Source organism: Grus americana, chromosome 18 (assembly GCF_028858705.1).
Source record: "Grus americana isolate bGruAme1 chromosome 18, bGruAme1.mat, whole genome shotgun sequence".
Classification (NCBI taxonomy): domain Eukaryota; kingdom Metazoa; phylum Chordata; class Aves; order Gruiformes; family Gruidae; genus Grus; species Grus americana.
The window spans coordinates 3,759,491-3,784,214 of record NC_072869.1 but is presented as its reverse complement, the minus strand read 5'-3'; the positions used below and the strand labels follow the sequence as shown (position 1 = coordinate 3,784,214).

The 24,724-nt window shown below is 45.2% G+C and overlaps 1 protein-coding gene across 1 annotated transcript in view; it reads right to left on the bottom strand.

Moving 5' to 3' along the window:
- CACNG4 (calcium voltage-gated channel auxiliary subunit gamma 4) overlaps window positions 1-24,724 on the bottom strand; it is a 41,240-nt gene continuing 16,516 nt past the window's right edge. The window contains exons 2-4 of the mRNA XM_054847065.1: window positions 7,701-7,784; window positions 2,465-2,605; window positions 1-1,638 (exon numbers count right to left, since the gene is read on the bottom strand). Coding sequence (XP_054703040.1) covers window positions 1,100-1,638; window positions 2,465-2,605; window positions 7,701-7,784 — 764 coding nt within the window. The 3' untranslated portion in view covers window positions 1-1,099. The remainder of the gene's footprint in view (window positions 1,639-2,464; window positions 2,606-7,700; window positions 7,785-24,724) is intronic.

Below are 24,724 nucleotides of genomic sequence, written 5' to 3'. Positions count from 1 at the left end.
TTATTTTTGTTCTATTTTAAAAAATACAAAGTTGTCATCCGTTCTGTTAACACTCAGTTCCCATTGCTGCAGGAAGTTCTGCCAGTCCGAACGTATTAGCTTCTCATTTTCTTATGCACATTGCTCCAATATCTTAGTTTCCAGTAGCGTTAGTGTTGCACTTGTGAAGCAGTAAGGAAAACAGGAATGCAGTCGCAGGGAACCGGCGGCTTCGCCTGCGCGGGCCACCCCGGCTCAGCTCTGCTTCTCGCTCTCGCTATAAGTAGTCTATAGGGGCTCCTGACAGACAGCACTCAGCACCTTGCCGGATCAGGCACTAGGGCTAGTCGAAATGAGAATTCAAGTTTTCTAAATGTTAGGCAAGAAATGATATTTGCAAGTATGCTCAAGTCCCACCTACTTTAATCCTCCCCTTTCTAGGTGTTTCAAGATGCACCCCCCCTCTTGTCCCCCACCTGCATTGCCCCGAGGGATGCCTCACACCCAGAAATGGGAGACCCCCTTACCACCCCATCAGCGAGTCTATAATGCTCAGTACGTGGGTGCTCTATGGTTTCAGTAGCACAGGTCAGTTTTAGAAAGTGTTGCCTTCAAAAATATTTTCTTTATTCCCTTTTTTTTTTTTTTTTCTTTTGAAAGAGGCAAAGCTTATGCTGCGTCAAAGGAGAGTGGCTCACTTGATGAGGAGTTCGTATTTATCCTTGGGCTTGGTTATAAATTATATTTGCAAGTTTGCAATAAGGGATCTCAATTTTAGAAAAAAAAGGTCTTACAACAATTTTTCTGTAATCCTTTAAAACACACTGGTGGCAAGTCCTTTGCAGTTTCTCCAAGACTTTGTACACACTACGAAAGTGCAGGAACATGAACTGCCTTCATCTTGTGACACCGAGAACTGAAAGAAACAAACTCCGACTAGCTTCAGAAAAAGCTACGAGCGGGTAATATCTTTATGTTGGTCCAGAGGATCTCCACTTGCTATCTCAACACATGCCACAATTAAAGAGGTGAGAGGGTAGTTTAACATCGCTCCTTCTCTTTCATGACAGATCCATTCTGTTTCAATATTTCTTCAAAAAGCACGAGGAAGGAAGGTACTTCAAACAGGAGTCGTTCTCCTGTTGACCATGTTGACATGAAGTCCTTCCTTAAATTCCTTCTGAAGGAAGTTGTGAACCTGCAGAAAACTGGCTTCTTGGTCTGCGTTGTAGCTGGCAGCTGTTGTGACCTTCAAAGGCTCTCTGGAAAGAGTGTACATGGAAATTTCGTTCATGGGAATGGTGCTTGCTATCTTCATGCCAACCGGAGAAATGTCTCTAGATGGAGAAGGCTCTGTAGATCGAGAACTGGATCTGGACCTCCGCCTCCTGTACCTATAACTTGGCATCCTGGCATAAGGAGAACTGGAAGAAGTCTTAAGGAATTCCCTCTTGGTCTTAAACCTCAGCTCTTTGTTCTTCTCAATATAAATGTTCACAGCCAGAACACCTATGGTTTCGGCCACAATAAAAGACAAGGCTCCAAAATAAAAAGACCAGCCATAGTTGTAATGGTTCTTTTTGTCCTCATCTCGCTTGTCACTTGGGTCACCTGCATTGCTTGATATGTAGACAATGATCCCGATGATATTACTTAGTCCTAGAGAAAGAAAAACAGAAATCAGTGGTTACGTGGCTGGGAAGATAAAATTCAAGCCACGTTACTTTCTGGACTCGAATGTTTCAAAGATTATGACCGGGAAATTTTATTCACCTATATACTCTTTCATTTATCTCAAGATTTCATTTATTCTTGAAAAACAAAGAATAGACCCATATCTGGGTCACATTTGTTCACATGGATCCCAAAATGTTCAGCAGGGTTTGTCCCCATCTCTTCATTGTCATGGTGGGAAAGAAGTAGCATATGGGAGCTCGCTAATATTGTTAGTGGGATTCTAACATTCATAATAATAATAAAAATACATTTTGAGCTCAGGGCTACGGCTGTTCACCTTGATCAAGATAAGTTCTCTTCCACCTTGCTGACTTTTCATCTAAATGCAGCATGCTTAATCCGAGCTTCAGGGAAAGCTATTAACAATGTGGCTGACTCTCTCAGATGTTTCTAGTGTGAAAAATGGGCTCACCTATCATAGGTGAAATTTTTTGCCACCATATAAAAGAAAAAAAAAAAAAAAGAGCCCTGCACGTAAGAGACACCTGATTCATCTAATGTTTAATACTTTCAAGTAGTGTAAAAACTGCATGTTACTGGCTTTAGCTTCCTTTTTCAGGAAAACGAAAAGCTTTTCTAGAATATACTTACTGTAGAGCTTCAAAAACATATTTTTATCTTAAGAAATTTGCCTAGTGTGATGTTGCTAATGCCCGGGATACAGGGAGAGAACTGCCAACAAGTGTTTCCACAGTCCTTTTCAGTTTAAAAAGGCAGTGCTTCTTGAGGACTCGATTTAAGAACGTACCTGCTGCAACAAAGAGAATCCCAGCGCTGAGAATAATGTTGTTTTTGCTGTTGTAAATCCTTCCTGCTCCAACACAGAGTCCTCCCAGCAACAGCAATATTGTGCTTAGGATGGGGAACACACTGGAGGCACGGACGATGCCTGGAGGGGAGACAGGCAGAAAACCAAGACAGACAGTAATCATTTCAGATGCCTCCTCAGGTGATAGTGTGGAGATTACAGTCTCAAAACTGGAATTATCACTGATCCTGCATTTCTGGGCATGTTTTTGGGAGCCAAGGCCGTGGGTAGGTGGCCAATGTGGCATGGCTAATTTCAATTGAGTAGCTTAAATCTTTCGAGCTTTCTCCTAGAAGGTCCACCGTTACTGCCATAATCTGATGTCACCACGACGGTAAGAACCGGCATCACACAGGGAGCGGCAGTGAAAAATTCAGGAGCTGGCCATGAACTCTACAACATTTGGGGATGGCTTGATCAGACAGATCTGTTCCTTGGTACGTGCACAAGGTGAGCAAATTACAGCTCTTGAAATCTGCAGCTTTCGTGTTACCAGCGAGCACAGCTAATAACCCTTTTTTCTTTTGTTGAATATTAAGGACATTGAAACCTTTCAGATTTCCTAAGGAAGAAATTTTAACAAGTGTGTCTCAGATGTTTGTGTTTAGTTTCCTGACAGCTAAGTAGAGTCATTTAAAATTCTGTATGCTTCAGTCCATTCACCAGCATGGCTATAAAATCCCTGAAAAAAAATATTAAAACACCACTTCAAGCCAGCTTTCAAAGTCGGGTCACTACAAGACTAAGCAGCAATCGAAAGGGAAGCGGCAGGGAGGGAACAAAAGGGTTGAGAAAAAATAAACAGGCACAAGAAGAGGAAGTCTGTATTGTAAAAACCAAAGGGGTAAAACCTGGTAGGCGTTCCAGAAGGGCAGAGTGAGGGACCAAGTCATATCGTTAGAGGATTTTTTTGAAGAAGGAGCGATAAGATGCCGAATACTGCTGCGGAAAACAGGATTGCCCCAAATCTGGAGGCCACGGAAAGGCAAAGGTGCGGCGGGGAGTCCCGGCAGGGTGAGCGGGTGCTGGGGCGGGGGGATGCCCAAGGCGGGTGGGAGTCAGAGGCTGCTGTCACGGAGGGGTGCAAACCCCACAGCACACCGGGAGGACACGGGCACCCCCAGGGCCGAGTGCACGGAGAGGAGAAAACCACCATCTGGAGCAATCTGCTGATGCGCTGCCATTAGCAGTGAGGTCTCTCCCGGGTGCCATCTTCCCGGCTGACACGCACAGCGAGCGGCGCCCGTTTCCCGAGGAGAAACAGCCAGATGTTACAGCTGATGCTTTCTCATTTTACTTTTGATGGCCGTGGCGTTCCCAATTTAGTGAATCGTTTCCTAACGATTCCCCTGGTAACGGGTGGCAAAACTCCCACTGACTGCAGGAGGGACAGGACTGGGCATTTAATAACAGCATCGCTTTTGTCTGCGCCGCAAAGCCCGCGGGAGCCCCGGCTGCGGGCCCAGCCCTCATCGGGATGGTGCAAACGTAAAACAAAAGAGACGGTCCCCGCCTGGGAAGCTTATGTCTGTATCGATCTGCAATGGCGAGAAAAGTCCATCTTCTACCAAAACCGGCAGCGTCGCTGTACGTGTCCTTTACAGACGGGGCATTTTCTAACCGGATCTAAGCCCGATTCAGTCGGACGCGTTACTATTCCGACAGCGTCTTGCAATAATTGGCAAATCCGAGTGCTGAGGGTGTAAGGTCTCTGATCAAAGCCTGGTGAGTGCTGAGAGCCCATTCTGTTGTATTCGGGGTGTATCCCCGCGTGTCTGGTATGAGGTAACAGGGCTTTGACTTTTGCGTCAGTTTTTAGAGTCAATTATTAGAAGAATATTCAATGTCAGGCTCTGTGCTGCTGGACACAAAGGCACCCCGAATCACTGTCTGCCTGTCAGTGTCCTGGCAAAAGGCAGCCTAGGCTGAAAATCCACTGTGGCTCACCCTTTCTGGTTGTTGTTTTCTATATTTTATATTCATGCTGTTTATAAAGATTTTGATTAAATCAAAGAGCTTTCCTAAAATGCTTCAGTGACACCATCAGAAGGAACTTGCCAGACATGCCAGCTATAGGGGGTGGGTTGTTCTACTTGTAGCAATAATCTCCAGAGATATATTTTCTATAGTAGGGAATTAATGTGAAGAGAAACAAAACACACAGTGTTGTCTTCCTGTAAAACTCTACAGTATATTTTTTCCTACAATGTGTACTTTTAGCTCTGAAATTTAAAAGGAAGCTCATAGGTACCACGTAGAATTTACATATGTCTCCTGATACTGGTATTAAAATGACAGCACATCAAAAAACATTAAGGCAATCTGGTTTTTGCTTTCTCCCTTTTTTTTTTTTTTTTTCCCTTGTTTATCGTCCTGTCTGTTTGCATCGGCTGTTCTGCACCGCTGTGCGTTGTGGCACCTCCTTCGGTGAAGCGCCGCAGCGTGCCGTGCTGCTCCTCCCCACGTGGCTGCGAGCCGCGGCGCTCTGCTCGTGCTTTTATTCTTCTCCGAAAGGCAGGAGCCAAGCAAACGGCTTTAAAAAACAGATGCTGTAGTACATGGGGACAAAGTTCGTGAAAGTGAAAGTGTAGCCCCCTGAAACGGGGTCCCCAGTCCCCGTCCGCACAGCTGCACTTTTGCACCGTGGCAGAGCTCCGATGGCCTCATGTGCGCAGTGAGGATGAGCACGGCTGAGATCCCTTCTTCTGCAAAACGGGAGAGGGGCACGTGCTGCGGGCGATGCTGGATCGGAGCAGCGTGGTTTCGGTGTGCTTGCAGAAATGCAGGAGAGGAGGGAAGCCGGAGCACGCGTGCGCGGTTGGGCGATGCAGGAGGCAGCCCTGGGGACTGCACGGGCTTTCTGTGCACAGCAGCGGTTCCTCTGCCGCTTGCTGGGGCTCTGCACAGACCTGCGAAGGGGATTTTTGTAGACACACAGATTGGCGTGTGCTGTCACAGGGAAGGTTGAATAGGAGGGGTTTTGTTCGAGTTTCTTGGCACGTGTTAATTGTCACTGTGGCTGTTGTTCGCTTGGTTTTGCAGGGAGCAGCCTGAATGCCGAAGGGCAAAATCCAAACTCCTGCTCCTACCCACACCCCAGACCAAAGTCTCCTAAAATCAGTCATTTTTTCACTGATTTCCATAAGGTTTTGAACCAGGGCTCAATTCTGCTAACACCATAATGCTTACATTTATCCGAAGCCTATATTAGCTTGGTCGCCGCAGAGCAGGCTGAGACCCCTCACGCCGCTCTTTCGGGCGCACCAGATGCACGCAGCGTTGGTGCCTTTGTCTGCGTAAGACAGGAACAATAAGGGTTACCCCCAACGTGGCCCTCCAGGAGACTTGTGCCAAGAAACGGCTACAAAGCACGGTGAATAATACCGAGACAGCAGATCGCCGAGGCGTTGCACAGAGGGCAAAAACGGGACGGAAGGTCTCATGTCTCCTTTGAAACAGCATGCAAATACCCTCTTGTCTGTGTCTACTTAGACAATGATTTGGTCCCTATTACATATACGTATGAGCTCATCTCTTCCGGATTTAGATACATAACCTTTCAGTAATCTCTAAATCAACCGTATGCATTTTAAGTGGAGGTGAAGTTTTTCTTGTAGAAGTTAAGGCAGAGGAGTCCCGTTATCTGTGCAGACTGCGCAAGGATGAGCTCTCCTCCGGGGGGGAGCAGCTGAGGCCTGATTTTGCAGAAGACATAAAGGGTTGGACCAACTTGTTTTTAAGGTCTGCACTTAGTCACTTTGGAAAATAGCTTTTAGGAACACCCGTCACAAGTACACTTACAAACAATTTACCAATCTCATGTCTTAGCGAGGAGCTGTAGACTGTTTTTCCCGGTTCTATCTTTCCTCCAAATAACAAAGGCATAATACACCTTTATCCAGATGCTACTTAATTCTTCTTTCCTTTACATTTCTTTCACTAATGATGTTTCTTCCCTAAAGCTGACTTGGCATCAATTTAACATTAGTTCCAAAGCTTGGTATGAAAGATAAATGCAGCCGTGCTCACACTCTGCTAGTCTGCCTTCGCCTCAGCACCGAAATCATGTCACCTAAGCACTATGACTGATCTAAATTGACAAGAGTAAAGATGAAAAAAAGAAATATCTGGGTTTTCTGGTAAAGTGTACTTTTTGGAGATTTTAATTTTTTCTTCTTGTCTTAGCAAGCAGAAATTGTTTCCCACGGGCGAGCAGAAGGGCAGAGTGGCTCTCTAAGTGGTGTTTCAGGTAATTAATAGCAGTGTAATTGAGGAGTGTTTTGCCTTGCTGGGTGTATCAGCCAGCAGCGTCATTCATTGCTCCCTGAAGCTTTCCCAACACCTTGTGAGCTGCAGTTCCTTTCTCTGGTAAAGGGCATTGCTTTCAGCTTGGCTGGGCAGCTCTTTGGTTCAAAAGGAACGACTAGGCAAGGTGTCCTCTGGGGAAATCTAACTCAAACCTTGCAGCATTCATGAAGTTTCGCACTCGGGTTCCAAGACTTCCTATCAGCTGAGCGGATGGTCATGCGGAGGAGATGAAACGATTGCCCTTATTTCAAGCACCAGGTTGGTGGATGAAATTACTTCTGCGGCAGATTACACGCCAGCACAGAGCAGCAATGGCTGGCTGTCCACGCGGGGAAGCCACAGCCCATGTTCATGCTGAGATTTTGCTGTTAGCTGCAGAAATTTCAGCTTCCTTACAATGCAGTCATTTCACTGCAGGGGGAGGTGGCTCAGCAGCTGTGAAGGATGAGGCTTGCATAAGGGTTGGGTTTAAGCTTTAAGAAAAACTTCCTAATAGGCTAGAAACCACTCCTCAAACCTGTTTTGATATACTAATCAGATAAATACTCTCTCTGTAAAATATCCTTGCCAATCTGGGGATGACAGCAATGGTTCTCATTTGAAAATCTTCCATATAATGTTTAGAGAATGGGCACCACGATCGTGAGTGTTCCCCTGGCTGAAGGAAACCCTTGAAATGGGGGTCCCCAAGGGTCAAGGTTGTGTCGGCTGCAGTGTGAACAGGACAGATGTCACCACTGCTCTGTGCCACCCAGTTTGGGCCAGTCTCTTGCAATGAATAAGACTTGGGTTGCAGAAGAGAAACCCTGGAAAGTCTCTCTGGCCATTGGCTGTTAATCCTGCGTATTAGGTGTTACTTTTCACTTACGGAGAAGGTATTCTGAGCTGTCGTGGTCGTAGTCATTGTCTTCAGGGAAGTGGTTGATTCGGAAGCAATGTCCTTTGTAGATTCCTAAATGAAAGCAAAGCAAACATAAACCATAAGGAACAGAACCAGTAAATGCACTTCTGCCAGCTCTGCTTCATTTGCTTTTCCTCCCAGGCTATAGAAGTAAATTATTCTCCTGTAGGGTTGGTCACTGATTTTTTTTCATGCCATCAAGAAACCATCTCTAAGGTCACGAATTTTGGGCAGACTGGGCTGAAGCCTAGCTGACGGAGGGCAGAGCCAGGATTCCTGGGCTCTTTTCTTCAGTCTGCCACCAATATCTTTCTCTTGAGTTTTTTAATGTCTCTCTGCTTTACTTTATCAGCGCTGTGCTTATCTTACCAGTATACCGAGTTTGCAGAGCTTCTTTTTGTTCCGAGAGTGACTGTCACTCTGGGTCACTTTCCATGGCTGGGGCTCCACAGCGGAGCTGAGCGCCAATCTGGCACCCGTCACCCCTCCTGTCTCGTCCCCAGCGAAGTGCTGGCTTCCCTTATCAGAGCTGGTGAATGTTGAACTGTCTGAGGCCTCTTCAATTACTCTCTAGGCTTGGAAAACAAGTCCATAAATCTCTTCCTGCTGCAGTTTAAACCCATATGTCCCCCTCAAGGTTGGCTCAGCTTTTAACGGCATATTTGTTTAGTTACCTGGGAGCCTGTGCAGTAAGTCAGGGCGCGAGTGTGCGCTCCTGATACCTGAAGGAACAACGCCAGAGTTGGTCGGATGAACCCCTCGCTTGACTGAACAAGATGAGGTTCAGCACTCTGTCCATCTGGGTAAAGCTTTACATTAGTATTTTTTATTATTTTCTATCAATCACGGTTATCCAAAGCCACATCCAGTCGTAGCTGCAGTTGGGTAGCTGTTGCACAGCGAGCTGCACGGGGACCTCTCCCCAGAGAGCTTACTGCGGGAGCGAAGCCCTGAGGTGTGATTCTGCCTTAGTGCTTTCATTATTCATTAACCAGCGCTTTCGTGCTCAGGAACATACATCACCCAGGATGAGTTATCCTCTGCACAGGAGTTTCGGTGCTTACAGCTCGAGCTGGCAGAAGGATTTAAAAATCATCACTTAATACTACTTTAACAGAAGCACAGCTGCAGTCTGTAGGATATAAATGTGGATTTATTTCACTACCTATTACCAATGATTACAAAGATCTCAAAAGAATTACTAATCCAGAGGATTTCAATTGCACCCTGTGAGTGTCAACTGCAGGTTTGCTACTATGGTGCATTTAATTCTTCCAGTAAATGATGTATCTACTCTAATTGCGGTAACGGCTCAGGCTTTCTCTGCACAGCACTTCAAAGGCTGTGAACAAGAAGTAAGTGGCTCATGTCACATCTGGAAGTGACACACCTGTCCTGTCTGCCAGGCGGAGGAGAGCACTTCAGCTGGGACTGCTCCTGCTAATCATGTTTGTCCCTGCGTCCCTCTGTTTGCTATCAGCTGGTTTGTTGCTCCTGATGGCTCTCCAGCAAGGCAAGCCAAAATTCAGATTTTACAGATCCCAGTGCTTATTTTTACAGCACATCACACAATGAAACTAAATCTCTCCCAGCATAACAGGACCTCTGAGACTGGATGGTCATTTCTTCTAGTCTCTTCATTATGGTGTGTCAGTTTAGAGGAAATTCTGAGTATGATTTTTATCTTCTCCTATTCATTAAGGAAAAAAATCTAAATAATCTTCTAACCCTAATTTCCTATGGAAATAGGCTTTCCAATGACCCTGTGCTTGTGTGTATAGGTGGGGCCATCTCTCAGTCTGTATGTCCTTCTCCAATAACTATTAAGGTAGTTGGTTGAATTTATCCAGAGCTGATAGATAAGTAGAAGTATCACAGGTAACAGAGCTCCCACAACTTCTGTGCAAACAGGTAGATGCATGAAGGAGAGAGCTCTGTGCACCAAAGGCTGCTTTGTGCACTTGCCCGTTCACAGAGCATGGACATGGGCGACAGCCCAAATGAATGTCCCGCTTCCAGTTAGGAGAAAAGAAGCCTGCAAGACTGAAATGTTCACCAAGCCTCTTGTGTTTGCCGCACTGATGGATCGATGGAGGGGTTTGGCCTCTGTAAAATGGCCTTATGTTATTAAACTTCTGAATGAAATGGGCCTCTCAGCAGAACTTTCTCTTACGTGGAGGGCACGAAGCCATCCCTTCCAGCGCAGGACCGAAATGCATCAGCAGGACAAGATGGGTTGGTATTAGCTGTGTCTGGGCTTTTCCTCTCTTATGGTTGGAAACCTTCATTTCCTGGTGCTTATATCTGGAGTAGTTCACATGAAAGAACCTTACCAAGTCTAGTAGAGTTGAAAAAAGAGGATAATTAACCTCAGACAGAAAATTCTAGATGAGCTTGAGAGTCCCTTTCTACTTCCAGTTTTTAGGAGTACTGAGATTGGTGATTCTGGCCAACCTTTCATAGAAATAGCAAATGACTGTGAAATTTGGACCTGTATCAAAGCCTGGGAATCCAAAATATTCTTCCCAATATTTTTGCTGTAGTTCAAATCATAGATATTGGTTCAGGGTCCTCTCTAGTGTCTGTGGTATTTGAAAGCTAACAGCAGCAGCAGACTAGATAATTTTTTTCCATAAACTTAACGGGTGTCATATAACTCAGCAGCAGCTTATTAAACTCTCAGTGAGGCTTGAAGTTGCTATCAAGAACTCTGGTGATCTATGGGATGTTGAGCGCTCTTTTAACCCACAAACTATCAGAAACAAAGTTTTGCTAGGAAATGTAACAACACCTTTTTTTCATAATGATGGACTTCGAAACTCAGATTTGGGAAAAATTAAAACTAGCTGGGTGGAGGCTACTGAAGCAGTGGTGAGCTCTAAAAGCACAACAGTAGAGACCGACTTGTACTTAAACACAAAAAATAAAAGCAAAACAAAACTGAGATTTGGTGAAATACCCAGGCCCGTGCCCTAGCACGTAAAGCAAAGCAAAAGAATAAAAGCCATGAAATAGAAGAGGTGGCAGAAAAGGAAACACCTCGATTAAATTCAGTAACAACCATCCTACAGCATCTGCACAAGGCCTGAACTCCCTGAAGCTCTTCGCAAAGGCTTCACAGAGGATGCCTGGAAGAAATGTGTAGACAAACGTGGCCACTGGTCTACGCTCAGTTGAGGTGCACATGAGCTGTTTTCCACACCAGGATGTGACGTGGAAGAGAGATTTTTTTTTTTTTCCTTTGCTTGAGTATGAGGATACAGTCCTTTATACGCTTTGGAGAGGAAGATGGAATATTTAACTTCTACTTCTGTACCCACTAGAGAGAGATAAATAAACGGCAATCACTGCCTAACAGATACTAAAATATTGAGAAGCACTTCTGGATACCTCTTGAGAGTAAGATATAATATCCCACTGAGATGCTGGAAGTATTACTCCTTTCTTTGAATGATTACTGATATGTTTTAAATGATGCTTTTAGAAATACAAATATTATAATGCATTTTTTCCTCATAATAATAACTTTGTTCTGAATTTTGAGCCAGGACTTCAGGATCTGGGTTAATGATAATGAAGAAGCAAATTTTCTGAAGTGTTGCTGATGGTGTAAGAAAATTCATTTTCCACTGGTTGCAGCGTACTTAGTTGGCATTTAAAAACTAAGAATCGTTTCTGACTCCGCTTTACTCTGTGTTCAAGGGCTTCTCCTACAAGGTTAGCACTTCTCAATCTCACTAAGTGTTGTTCAGATAACTATAATTAGAGTGTGATGTGCTCTGATAATGTGATAAGGGAGGGAATTGTAGTGCCCAAGTGAAGATTAAGCTTTGTTTTGGGGTTTGAGATCTCAAAGTACGTAAGAGTTTTCAACAGTAAATCAAAGTAGTGATCCCAAATTCGGATGACATACTACCTTCTCCTTGCTCTTTCTCAAATAATCCTTTAATAATCCTGCCTGTAACATTGCAGAATTGTTCACTGGGGTTTTATTTTTTGATGACTGAGAGCGACAGTTAATGCTGTAGGATGCAAATGCTCATTAACTTTGTTTGTGGCCATGCATTACATGATCACATTGTTGTTGGCCATACCATCAGCCACGTCTTTGAAAGCCATTTCCCATAGTTAGTATTTATCAATGACAACATTCCCTGATGCCCTGGAAATGCTTGCACAAATCAGCATTGGAAGATGGAGCACTTCTTAAATGTCTGACAATATTTGTCAAGGCAAGCTGTACTTTTGTTTTCTCCCCCGCCCCACTATATAGTCCCTGAAAACTATATACAACAAGATCTTTCCATAACATTAGTGTTCTGTTGTCATTTAGAATAGGTTTCCACCATGCGAGATGCTAGCAGCTTTGCAGCAGAGGACCGTGTCTGCGGGGTACTTCTGTCAATAGCAATTTTCGTCTCCTTGCTCTGAGCACGAGCTTGCGGGAGGCAGTATCTGATAGCAGTGGGAGACACATGAGGATAGATGGGTTGAGCTGCTGCCTCCTTCTCCATCAACAGCTTCTGCAGAGCTATCGCTCGATTAACTATTTCACCTACCAGCCCTCTCGACTGCCCTTTTTGGTAAGATTATGCAGTAAAACATTGGTTTTGGGACTTGGTTGAGAAGCCTTTCTTGCTTTTTTGTGGGTCACCAGACATTTCCAACCTCCTTGGATCAAACTCTCCTCTGCCAACACGCCACATTCTTGCAGCTCTTGAGCAGCTACGGATACTTAGTGCACACACGTGCACACTATTAATAGAGTTAAGCAGGGTTTTCTCCTGAGGGGGGTTACACTGATGGAATGAGTGCTATGAATGTCAGCTGCAGAAGTGGTTGCACGACTACAGCAGTTATCTGCAGGCAGGTAAATACATCCCATAACTCTCCAGCCTAAAACCCCACTTACCAGCTGATTTCTTTCTGGCAAATGTGGGTCTTCCGGGATGGTTTGAAGAAGTGGAAGGAAATTATTTTCACGATACAGGGAATACAAGTTGCAAGGAGCTGACTGCGTATTAAAAATAAGGCAATTAGTAAGGAACCACGGGAAATTTGGCCCAGCGGTTCTGCTTGTTGCAGCTATTCTCTGATTAAATGCTGTGCTTCAGCTCCAGAACCAACCGTTAGCTGACTTACCGCAACACTTGAATATCTGAATGTTTAAATGACAAGTTTTCTGAATATATCAGCACAGAGAAGGCTGACTGACAGGTAACATCACAGACAACAAGAAAAGTGTGACATGCAGAGTGGGGCTGTTGTACCAGCAGTTGCCTGGACACCGTGTCCATCTGAACACGTTGTGTGGGACTGGGTTTTCTTAATGGCATGGCTTTGCACTTCCCTTGGACAACAGTGGAGAACCTCTATTTATAGTGAGCGAGAGCGTGTCACTGCTGGACTCTGCCAGGGGAGAAGAGAAACAGTTATATATTTTTTTTCCTTAGGAAGATTTCTCTGCTGACAAGTTCTGAAATCCTTTGCAGCATGATTTGAGCAATAGTGAGCAAAGCAGATCAGACATGCCAAAAAACGTTCCCCTCCGCAAAATTTATAGCGTGGAGTCTATCTGTGCACTGTGTTCATTTCTTTGATTTTCCACCAGTACAACTCCCCTGTCTCACTGGATTGACACACAACGGCAAATGCAGCCGCAGAGTTAACTTTCTTTTCTCTTCATTCCTCTCGTCATAAAATAACCCTTGCAAAGAGGAATGGGTGGTGCACCTCCTTTTACTTTCAAAACCTGCTTTGTGGTGCTGATGGTCAAGCAGGGACTATTATGGTCCTGAGCTTTCCACTCAGGCCACAAGGAACAGCATTAGATATTTTTCTGTAACTTGGCACTTTCTATGTTAAATTGTCCCGAGTTCGATTATTTGTCTCCTGCTGTTTGCTTCATAGGCTTGTCCTTAAGTTACTTGAATGAGCACAGATCCCGTGAGCCTCTGCCAAAGGACGTTTAATGCTGTCATTAGAAAAGAAATCATGAAGTATTGATGCAGGTCGTGTGCAAAACACACCCCATGGGAATTTGCTACCCCACATTGCTGCTGTAACACCACCTTCATCGCCACGGAGGCTGGAGCCAGCAGAGAAAGAAGCCTCGGGAGGTTAAATACACATTTATTGGGTGTCTGCCTTTGAGAAAAGCTTGGCTGTTGCGAGAGCCTCGCGAAGCTGGAAACTTCAAAGCATAGGTTGTTTTTGAGACAGATGCTGTCTGACACCCCCTGAGTCCTGCCAGTCCGGGAAATATTTGTCCATATGACAGTTTGTATTTTTGTTTCATCCTGAAGGTGAATTTGATGAAGAGCACTGCTGCTACCTGGGGTTACTGTCATACTTTTGCCAGGGTAGGTCTTATTTTCAGAACATGCTTAGGATCTAAGAAGACTAGAAGTCCATTCCCATAACCGTGGGCTAGCACGGTACCATAATCCAGCTGACCAGTACTAGCTGTCCGTGCGTGTCATGGTCAGACTAAAGCAAATTCAGCTCATCTGAGTCTTTAAAAGGAATTTATCCTGAACCCTAACCACGTTTCTCTACAGGTGTTGAAACAGTGAAACAACAATCTTCTATTCTTCCTCCTAAAAGTCTTCCCTTCTTCCTCTGTCTTTCATCTTGTAACTCAAATTCACTTATTTCTCGTCAGGGGAGCTGAGTTGCCTACTTTCAAGGAGCAGAATTAAGGGCCAGATTCTGATTTCAGTGCAGTGGACTCAAATCTGTCTCACCCAGTAACATCGCTATCAGAATCTGGTCTTCTCCCTTAGTTGGCTCCTACTCTAAAAATCATTTTCTTTTTGCCCGGGAAGTAAAATGTTGAAATGTATGAAATTTGCCCCACTTTCTTCCTTAGGAGCTGTCAGCTCTAACAAACCCGTTGGGTTCTTCTTTTGATCTATTTTCAATTGTCTGGTGGGCAAAGCAAAACTCCTCCTCAAGTCTCTTATTTTCTTATCTTCTGCTGTGACATGAATTTCCTACTTTTCCAGTCCTTCCCCTCCGCTGCCTACAGACCCTCCACTGCTCAGATCTTTTCATCCGTCCCCTTGGCGCCACGTGAAAAAACGACTGGTCGCTTTTGTTGCCTGCTCCATCTTGTTCCTCTTTAACATTTTTAAACACAAATCACCTTCCCAGTGTGTTTAGCGCCTCACGAGGGCTCGGACCACCCCGGCAGCGGTGGCACTGGAGGAGACGTGGCACTGAGCAGCACACAGCTGTTTCTGCCCATGCACTTGAGCTGCTGGACCACTCTCACCTGGGTCTTTATTCTTAGTGCTCGCCATTCCCCTTGAGTCTGGTAAAAGCACATTTTCACTAGGAACAGGTCTCAGTTTATCTTGTCATTTGACATGCTCAATCCCACCATTAACCTCACTCCACTTGTCTCTTACCTTCACATAGGAGCTAATGCTTCCCCCCGTGTTCATCACACACTTTCTATGACAGAAGAGACTGTCTTATGCCACCAGTCCCAAGTATTTACTCTAGGATATTATAATCTGCTTTCACCAACTTGTCTGCACTGTGGCAGTGTCTGATCCAGTTGCCTTTTGCCATCTGCAGCCTCTCCCTGGTGCTCCTCTACAAAGCCTACCTAAAGCCTATCTAAATCTCTGTTGAAAGCAGAGGCAGCTCACAGCTTCTTCTTACACCATATCCCTGCAGAACGAAGGCTGTGTTGCTCTATTCCTTGCATTGCTTTTTTCCTACAGTGGTCTCAAAATATAGCGGAGCTCATGCTCCACATTGCAGAAGAGCCACCTCTACTGACCTGAGTGCCAGTTTCACAGCCACAAATAGCAACTGGCAAGGTTCCCGCTCGGGCAGTTTGACCTTCATGTCACGACCCACCCTCTTCTCTTCTAACACTCTTGAGTTTCTCAAGGCCCAGATGTGGTGCTGTAGCTAATCTCTTCCAGACATGGATGCTCACCATTGCCCAAAGAAGTTGGCCACATAGGAGAACACGTATCTTGTGTAGGTGGTGAAGAAGTCTGCTGTTGGGTGGTGACTTCTAGTTCTGGCATGAACAATTTTACTCTTTGAGCAATATTATTTTGGCACGCTGCAAACTAGGACGTAACACCTGAACACTAGTGTGTACAAGCTGGTAAAGCATCTCCAGATTCTGGAGCACCTACACCAGAAGGCATCCAGGGAAATGCCTACAGAGGCTCAGTTGGTTTTAATTCATGTAGGTATATACAGCCTCAGCAGCCAACCTTCTGTTTTCAGCTGTGCAAATATCCTCAAAGATGTTGTGTGTTTGTATTTCTGTGTAAGAAATGAACAGATGCACAAAAGATGCTTTGCCAAAGACGACTTTAAAATTCTATGGCAGCCTTTTGTTCCGTTATAAGATTTTATTTGAGACCTTGAGTGATGTTAGAAAATCCATAGCACTGAAACTAATTTCCCGAAGATTCGCCTCACCTGCACATCTGGGAGCTAATAAACCATATCACAGTGTCTGGCTGCTGTCCTTTGAATCCTCTTCAGTCATTACAAAACTGCTGCCAAAAGTACTAAGTGTCCTTGTGCTACCACAGTGAATACCAATGGTATCGGGGAAATGTAGGACAGCAGCAAAGTAGATGAGTTGATTGTATGTTACATGTTGTTTTGAGCGACTTAATTTCCATTTTCTTCAAGTGTTCCTCTCATAAACCAGCATTTTGGCCACAGAAGTCATGATTGAGGTTATTCAGCAGCACGTCTATCCCTTTCCCAGCTGCCTTTTCTTAGCCAAACAGCAGATAAAATAGCATGCTGCATTATTCCACCGCAACTGCTCAAGCATCCCCCGTAGCTCCGCTGTGCATTGCTGATGGTCTTCCTACTACCATTTGCAATTTTCTCCCTGTCCTCTTGTGCTGCTTCTTGGGAGGCAAAGTGGGGGAAAATCCAGGGGGTTCTGCGGCTTATTTTAGTCTTTTTTGTTGCTCCTTTTTATGGAGCTTATTGAGAGAATGACTCTGTTTTCTAGGAAGAAGCACTGACATGCTTCCAGCCCTGACGTTCCATTTGCATTTTGTAAATCGTCTGCACAGGGAAATAGGGGCAATTCCTCAACCTGAGTATGACACGACTTTTGGGGGCAATGGTGGTTATGCTGCTTGAGGAACTTTTTCAAGTCAGAGCCAAGTTAGCCCTGCCAAAGCGAGCGTTCCCATGCCTGGCTCAGTCCCAAGAGACTGTCAACATTTCTAGTTGTCATGGGGTTGTTAACTCACATTTCTGTGTCTGCTTTTCTATCTACCACCATGGCCCACACTTGCTGTGTTCTGCCTTCACACCTCGTCTCATCCTGCATCTCATGCCACAGTCCTTTATCCCGGCAGCCCAGAAGCTTGTCTCACCACTCATTTCCATACTTTACTCTGCTGCTACTTTGCCAAAGCTGTTTCTGGGTGGCTGATACAATCAATCTCTCCCTTTTAAAATTAATTTGGAGCTTGGATAGAAACCTCCATTAGAGTCTCGTAGTTGGCTCTTCTACCTTAGCTAAAATTGGTCTAACACTTGAGGAGCTGGTGTTGGCTTCTTAGGTGAGCATCTTCACCCATCACAGCTTCAAACTGAAAGTCAGTATCTCCAACGAGTTTCCAGCCTCTTACTTACATTCTGGTCCAAAACACCTTAATTTAAAGAAGTACTTTAGTCACCAGCAGTGCTTTTGGCACAACGTGTCAGAGACTAACTTGTTATTCACAACTGTAACTACACAGTGACCATCATAGCTCCAACACCTTGGAGAGCAGTGGGAAATAAGCTGTGGTGGCCTGTACGCTAGCTGGGATTTAGATATATCTTGATTTAAATGAAAATCCACTTTTTTTTCCCCCAATATTCTTGACCCTGACATACATTCACCAGTACAAAGACTGCTCATTCAGGCAGATTGCTGCCAGTCCATCAATCATTATGAGAGGGCTGAAATGCCAAATTTTACCGGATGCAATTTTGAGAACAGATAGTAATTTTGCCTGATGAAGCGTTCATACGCTGCAAAATGACAAATCGTGTTTATTTTCACATTGTCAAACTGTGCTTTTTTTCCTGTGTTGGCACAATTGGAATCAAGTTTCCCTTCAGGGATGGTTTGGTTTTTATCCATCTGGTTTCCCTTACTTCAGTAAGTCATCAGTTCTCCCTCATTAACATGGTGATCAACCAGGGCTTGATGGTTTCACCTCTTACGATCATGGCACATCTATAAAGCTTGTATCATGGCGTGGCACTACCTGAAATGGACATTCACTTCTTTTCAAGGTCCCTACTGAGTTTATAATTTGAGACATAGTCATGGCCACGTCTGGGGAATGAATACTGTTCTTGAACTAGATGAAACATACCCAGTACAGTGTGTGATGCTTTGTCCCCTGTATCTTCTGCCACTTCACCTTTCATACATGTGGAGCCTTGAGCTATTGCCTTCTCATTCTTAATTTCTGCTTTGAGACCCTCTTAAACTGCCACTTTTCCAGATTCCTGAAACATCCTCATATCACAACAGGCAAGGTTTGCAGTTGTCATACAGCAGTCTAAAATTTAAGAAACAGCTCTCTAGAATGAGGACCTAGGTAATCCTTGGGGATTTTTGGGGTAACAGGATGCACCTGGTGTCTTCTTCTGTCATGAAAACCCCTCCAGATCTAGTCGGAGGAAAAATGGTTCATATTACTGCTACTCCTTGTGAGATCTCTTGGTGTAGCAGAAGCTTACAAGGCATCACGTAATTACCTCTCTGCATAAAATGAATTATTGTCTGTTCTAATAGCAGGGAACGTCTCTAACCTGATATCTAGAACTGAACTTTTTCTTTACAAACCTTCTGTTGGCTCATTCATGCACCACAAAGGCTTTTTTAATGGAAAAAAAAAAAAAGGAAAAGAAGCGAGGATTACAGTGGAAAGTAGTGATTTAGGAGCTTGCTAGTTAACTGATTAGGAATATGCAGGATATTTGGACACTCCTGGAATCTTGTAATGATTCCATGTCTCTTCAGGTGATTCATTATAAGATGATGGCCTTTAGAAAAATAGTTGGATGTTGAAGAAGCAATAGTGAAATTTCACTCCATAAATCATCTTAATTGAAGGGAATGCTTGCAATATGTCTGTCTTCATAATGCAGTGACCTTGAGTTGGATCTGCATTCATTTTGGAGCATGTCTTCCTCATTTCTATGCCAGCTTGTTGAGTTATACATAGAAGCTAAACCTCTAGAGATTGATCATGCACAATCAGTGATGCGGGACTGAAACAAGGCAGATGACAACGGGGAATCTAAAGGTTAGGAGAAAGGGGTGTACCTGCCAAACCCTGCTGATGGCTGGATTTGGGAAATGCAAGGCAAAGGTTTCAGAAATCATCTGGATGATGTATTAGTGGAAAAGACACTCCAATAGGAGAAATTAGGGCGGTGCATCCAAGAGACCATGTTGTCTACTTGAATACCCAGGGTAATGTCTAACCTTGGGAACAAAAAGCAGCTGCTGGTTAGAAAGACTAGGTTCCAATGTGAAAAAATAAAAGGAACAAAAATATTTTGTTCCTGGAAAAAAATATAAAGGAAATAGGAAGGACTTTAGCTTGAATTAGAGTTATTACTGATTCGGTTATTCCTGATTCCTAGCAGTATGTGCAACCCGTAACGTGCCATCCCCTCATGGAGGGTAGGTGCTGGCAGGCTCGGGTGTCTGGGGCATTTGGTGGCAAAGGTGTCACGGCAGCCGGGACGGTGCGTCCCCCGCTGCGGCCAGCCTCGTGCAGGAGATGGGGCAGGCTGGTCTCTCTGGGGCACTTCGAGAGCAGAGGGAAATGATGAGCAGCTCTGGGGGAATAAGGGCCTGGGGGAGGAAAGCGGAGAGCAATGAAAAAAAGGAGGAAAAGGAGGGCTTCGGGGCAGAGCGGGGAGGAAACAGGAGGTGGTTCGCAGGGGAGGAGGAAAGGAAGCATGGAAGAAAGTGGGAGGGAGAGAGAGCTGAGGAGGAGGAGACAGAAAAGGTGGGCGGTGGGTGGCGGGAGGCGAGGAGAGGGCCTAGGAGGAGAGCAGGAGCTTGGCAGATTGGTGGTGCCTGTGGAGACGGGGACCAGATGGCGACCTGGGTCCTCCCCGAGCAGCTCTGCCTGCATCCACAGCCCTGCCCGGCTCGGTGCGTGCTCCGCTCTGCCGAAGAGTCGGTGCTCGTAGTGCTGACAGAAGGCAAGGGGATGCACAAAGCCGCTGCCTGTTGAAAATTAAAAGCCTGAAACTTATAATTCCCAGGACCGATTTAAATTATTACAGTTAACAAATGACCTAATACATAAAAATGGAGACGGCTACCAAATAGATGTGTTTAAATGAACACATGCAGTAAAGATTTCATTTGGCTCCTGCACCTGAAACTTTCTATTTCCTAATGCAAACTAAGCAGTGACAAATAAAAATGAGACTGCAAAAGCAGCATGACCTCTTTAAGCTTTAATTATTCATTAGAACTCCTCTTCTCTGCTGAGATTCAGAGCAACACGTTTAAGTGGGTTCCTCTCAGGTTTATGGAAGATGTAACTTCCTTGTTATACCAGCTAATAAATACAACTAAGCACAATGGCCCAACAATATTTGTAGAAACACCATTTGGGAAAATGTGTTTAATGAATCAGAAGTGCCTTAATCTAGTCAGTCTTGAAAAGCAAAGCATATCATGCAAAATTACAATGCACTACAGCACAGATGCATAAATATTTTATTGTTGAGATTTCTCAGTTTACTTTTGGTATTTCAGAATTGCATTTTACTATGAAATGTCTCTGCCTGCACTGGGGAAGGATAATGGTGGTGGTGGCTTTGGGCAATCCAATCTGGGCTCTCGGACTTGGATTTAAATAATGTACCTGAGAGTCCCGGTCCTTATCAGCATCAGGCACATCTTCTGTTCTAATCAGAAATGCTTATTGCTTTTTGCTGTCCTAGGATGGCATGGAAGTGACCGGCAAGGTTTACAGCTGGGAGGAGAAAACCAAGAAATTTTCTTTTGCTGGGAAGACGGGACAGAAGGCAGGTACCTCTGCCTCCCTCACAGCCCTCCCTCTTCAGTCCTTCATCTCTCTCCTTGCCCTTGAATAACAGCATCTCGGGGACTATATTTCCTCCCGAGTTTTGAAAGCAGGAGAGGACCAGTTTGTCACCACCTTGGCGAGACCTCCCGAGAGGTGCACAGCTCGGGAGGCAGGCAGCGGCTCTGACTGCCCGGGAACTGTGCCATGCACAGGGGGAGATTTACAGCTCCTCGCCCCTTCAGACGCTCCATCTGACATGATGCAGAGCTGACGGTGCCTCCTCATTTCCAGGTATTACACACTCCTCTTCCTCCACAGGACCCTGTATGGGCTGTTTGGAGCCCCACGTGCTGAGCACCCCCCCGGGGCAGCATCCCTGCGATGGTCCTGGCAGACGGGCTCAGGCAACCCAAGGGCAGCTTTCCAAAATGCACTTCTCTTAACGGGGCCACGCTCTGGTACCTACTCAGTCTTTACAACTCAGTGATATGCTGCCAATATATTTTTGCCAAGGAGACAAAAAATACGTCTCTTCTTCCTACTCTCTCAGCCTATGAAAAATCTCAGTTGTGTGCAAAGAGACTCTGTGTGTGTGTGTGTGTGTACGCATGTGTGTATTGGGGGGGGGGAATAGAGTTTCTGTTAATTTATTTTCCAGTTGAAAGTCTGCCTTGTAGCCAGGGAAACACTGTTTTCACCGTGTATAAATTTGGGTAGAAAAGCCTTACTTCGTGCTGAGCAGAAATGGCAGCACGAGCAGTGGGAATTGGGAGCAAATCCTTTAACTGCTCTGTGTCCCAGGTTCTGCTCTCTAGGATGAGGGCATGATGCCTTATAAATAATTTGGGGATTTATGGGTCAAAGAGCCCTATATTAGCAAAGTTGCCTAATAATGGATGAAGAAGAGAGGCATAATCCTTCCAAGGTGGGGAGCGCTCTGTGTAAAAAGTGCTTCAATCTCCCCAAGGGCCAGAGAGACTCCAGGTATTTAACATGTTAACTTCGTTATCATTTAATTAAGCAAGATTCTCCCACACAGCCATGGTTTGGGATTCTAGCTATGCTCTCTGAATGGTTTGGGTACTTTAAAAGTGCTTGGTACAAAGAAGAGGGATTGGAGGCTTTTTCTAAGCTTCACAGCAACTTTGCAAACTACACGCTCCAAAAGGTGTACTTCTTTTTCCTCCTTCCCCTCCCTTTTCCCCCAGACCTCGCATGACTTCAAGGCATCAAATGTTAATGAAAGTTTGCCAGGCTTCAAGGGCTGTGAAATGGAAGTTAAAAATCCTGCACCATAGGATGGCTCTAAAAATACTCAGTCGTGTTGAAATATCAACCGGCTCCAGCAGCTCTCCTGCACGCAGCGCTACCGATGCATCAGGTCTTTCTCTCCTAAATAAGCTCCTGAGAAAGTTTGCCTAGTGACTATCGATCACTCACGCTCCATAGACCGGATTCACTGGGTTTTGTGCCAGCAAACATCTATTGGAGAGTGAGGATCTGCCACGTCATTTAACGCCAACGGTGCTGCGAGGGAAGCGCCAGCATCCGGGGAGGGGGGGATGCACTGCTGCATGCCCGCTCTGCTATGACTCCATCCAGATGACTCCTAAATGTGATGTCCATCCCCTAGGATGAGCATAGCCTGAAACACCAGCCCTGCGGGTGTGCAAAGCTGAGGCCTGATGCCATCCTACTCACCAGTGGGGTCCAGCTCCCGAGCTCTGCTCTTTGGTGTCATTTATTGTCCAGGGTGCTGGGGTTGTAGCCCGAGTTTCTACTTTTTAGGCATCGCAACACCTAAACCACTCCATGGATCCACTCCTAAGCGCTCTCAAGAAGGAGAGCCGTACCCTCATGAGACGTGAATGCTTTTCTGCAGCAGCTCCACACGCCTCAGGCGATCTTAGCTGATGTGTCCTGCTAACCGGCAAATACTCGATATGCCAGGTGTACCGTTATTGACATCGGAGGGGCTCCAGCAGAGATGCTGTCATCCCCTTGTGCTTTAAAGGTGGTTTTTGTTGGATTTTTTTTTTTCCCCCCAAACGGCACTCTCATGAGTGGGAACCTGGGTGCTGGTTTTTCCCACGCCACAGACTTAATTTTCTTCTCTAAGAAATTCAACATACTTTCTCCCCGTGAAGCAAACGAGGAGCCTGAACACAATGATTTGGATCGTGACTTCAAGCACAATCTTGAATACGGTGTCTAACCCGTTCCCACCGCAGGAGAAGCCACGGGAGGCTGTGACTCAGCCGTGCCTCTGAGTCACACAGCATGATGCTCCCTGCTCTCGGGGGACAGCACTTCGCCGTTGGCCTCCATCGGTAATGAACTCCAGCTCTCCCTCGCCAGCTCAGACCTCAGCGAGATGTTTGGACCCCAAACTCTGGCCGTTCCCTCCTGACCCGTGTCAGGGGAGGGACAAGGGACACGGAGAGTGTGTCCCCAGCCTGCAGTGCCAGACCCGAGGGGGCTGCTTGATTCAGGTGTGTGCAGAAAGTTCCGTGTTCCCAGGCATGGCCGGGCTGCCCGGTCCCACTCCAGCCCTGTGTAAGTACCTTGCGAGTCAGGCTCAAATTGCTATTTTTGAGCAAGTCACTAGAAATAATTCATGTATGTGCGAGTTAAAATTCTGCTCAAAAATCACTCTCTGCCTCAGAAGCTTGAAACCTGGGAGATCGACAGTAGCCGATACTGAATTTCATTTTACTAGATTCTTTCCAGCTGTTATGGTGAGCTCAGATCCTCACCCTGCATTTCTTCACTTTAAGGATCTTTTCTCACACAAATATCTCTGATTCTAGCGCTGGCAGGACCAGCCCCACATCTAAGGGTTGTGAAGAATCTGTTCCTTTTACTGGACCAGGTAAAGTCTTGGATCAAAGACCGAGATGCATGATATTTCTTAAATGAAAGTTCAAGTAATAAACTTCCTTCTTTTAAGGATTTAAAAATAAATTTCTGAATATTGAATTAATTTATCTGACGATATGAACTGAGGTTTTGGAAAGCTAGAAGGCGTAGGTTTGTGTGTGTTAACTGTGTGAGCAACAGCACAAAAGGAAAATGCTTTTTCATCCATATGAGCTTCTGTAAATTGTATTCTATTCTTAGGAGAGTAAACATAATGTAAAAAAAAAAAAATCTAATAATTTAAACCTTGCAAGAAAAGAGGCAAGAGCGATGGGAACCTCTGAAATGATAAATGTATGAATTTATTCCACTGCCACTGTGGGGTTTTAAATTAGTTTTATTTTTCTTTTATTTCTTGTTGTTGACAAGTTGGGTTGTATTGCTATCCAGTTATAATGTTTACAGATAAGAAGATCTTGAAGGTCAAAAATTCTGTTCTTGGTTATTCTTGTCTAAGGTAATCTTCTTGTGTTGGTGACAATGCGGAATGATCTCATGATCTCATGTCGCCATGGGTACCTGCATCCTGCCTGTCTGACAGCAACATTCTCCATTCCCATCCCCTCCCCGTAAGTTCTTACACAGGGGGGAAAAAAAAAAAAAGGCATCTACAAGAAAACCTTCATGCATGATACAAATGATGGGTGGAGGAAACTTTTCTTAAAGAAAACGCACTGTGCCAGTGGCCTCACGCACCCGCGCACAGTTGGGCTGATAAATTAGTTTGTACTTGACCGTGACCAGTACGAATTTTGCCACGAACGCTCCAAAACACAGACTGAGTCCAGTGTGTTATTAGTGTTCACTATAATGCCTACATGTAGACATCGAAACTGCCAAAGTTCACGTTCACATGGGTAACTTTGTCCCCATGGCAGCCTTGGCCAGGGGGATGCGCGGCAAACTCAGCTGCGGCTGTAATTTGTGTTAGACCGGCACGAGGAAACTGGGAAACTGCTGAAATCCAGATTATGGGGGAGAAGTGAGACCAGCATCTGCCCACAG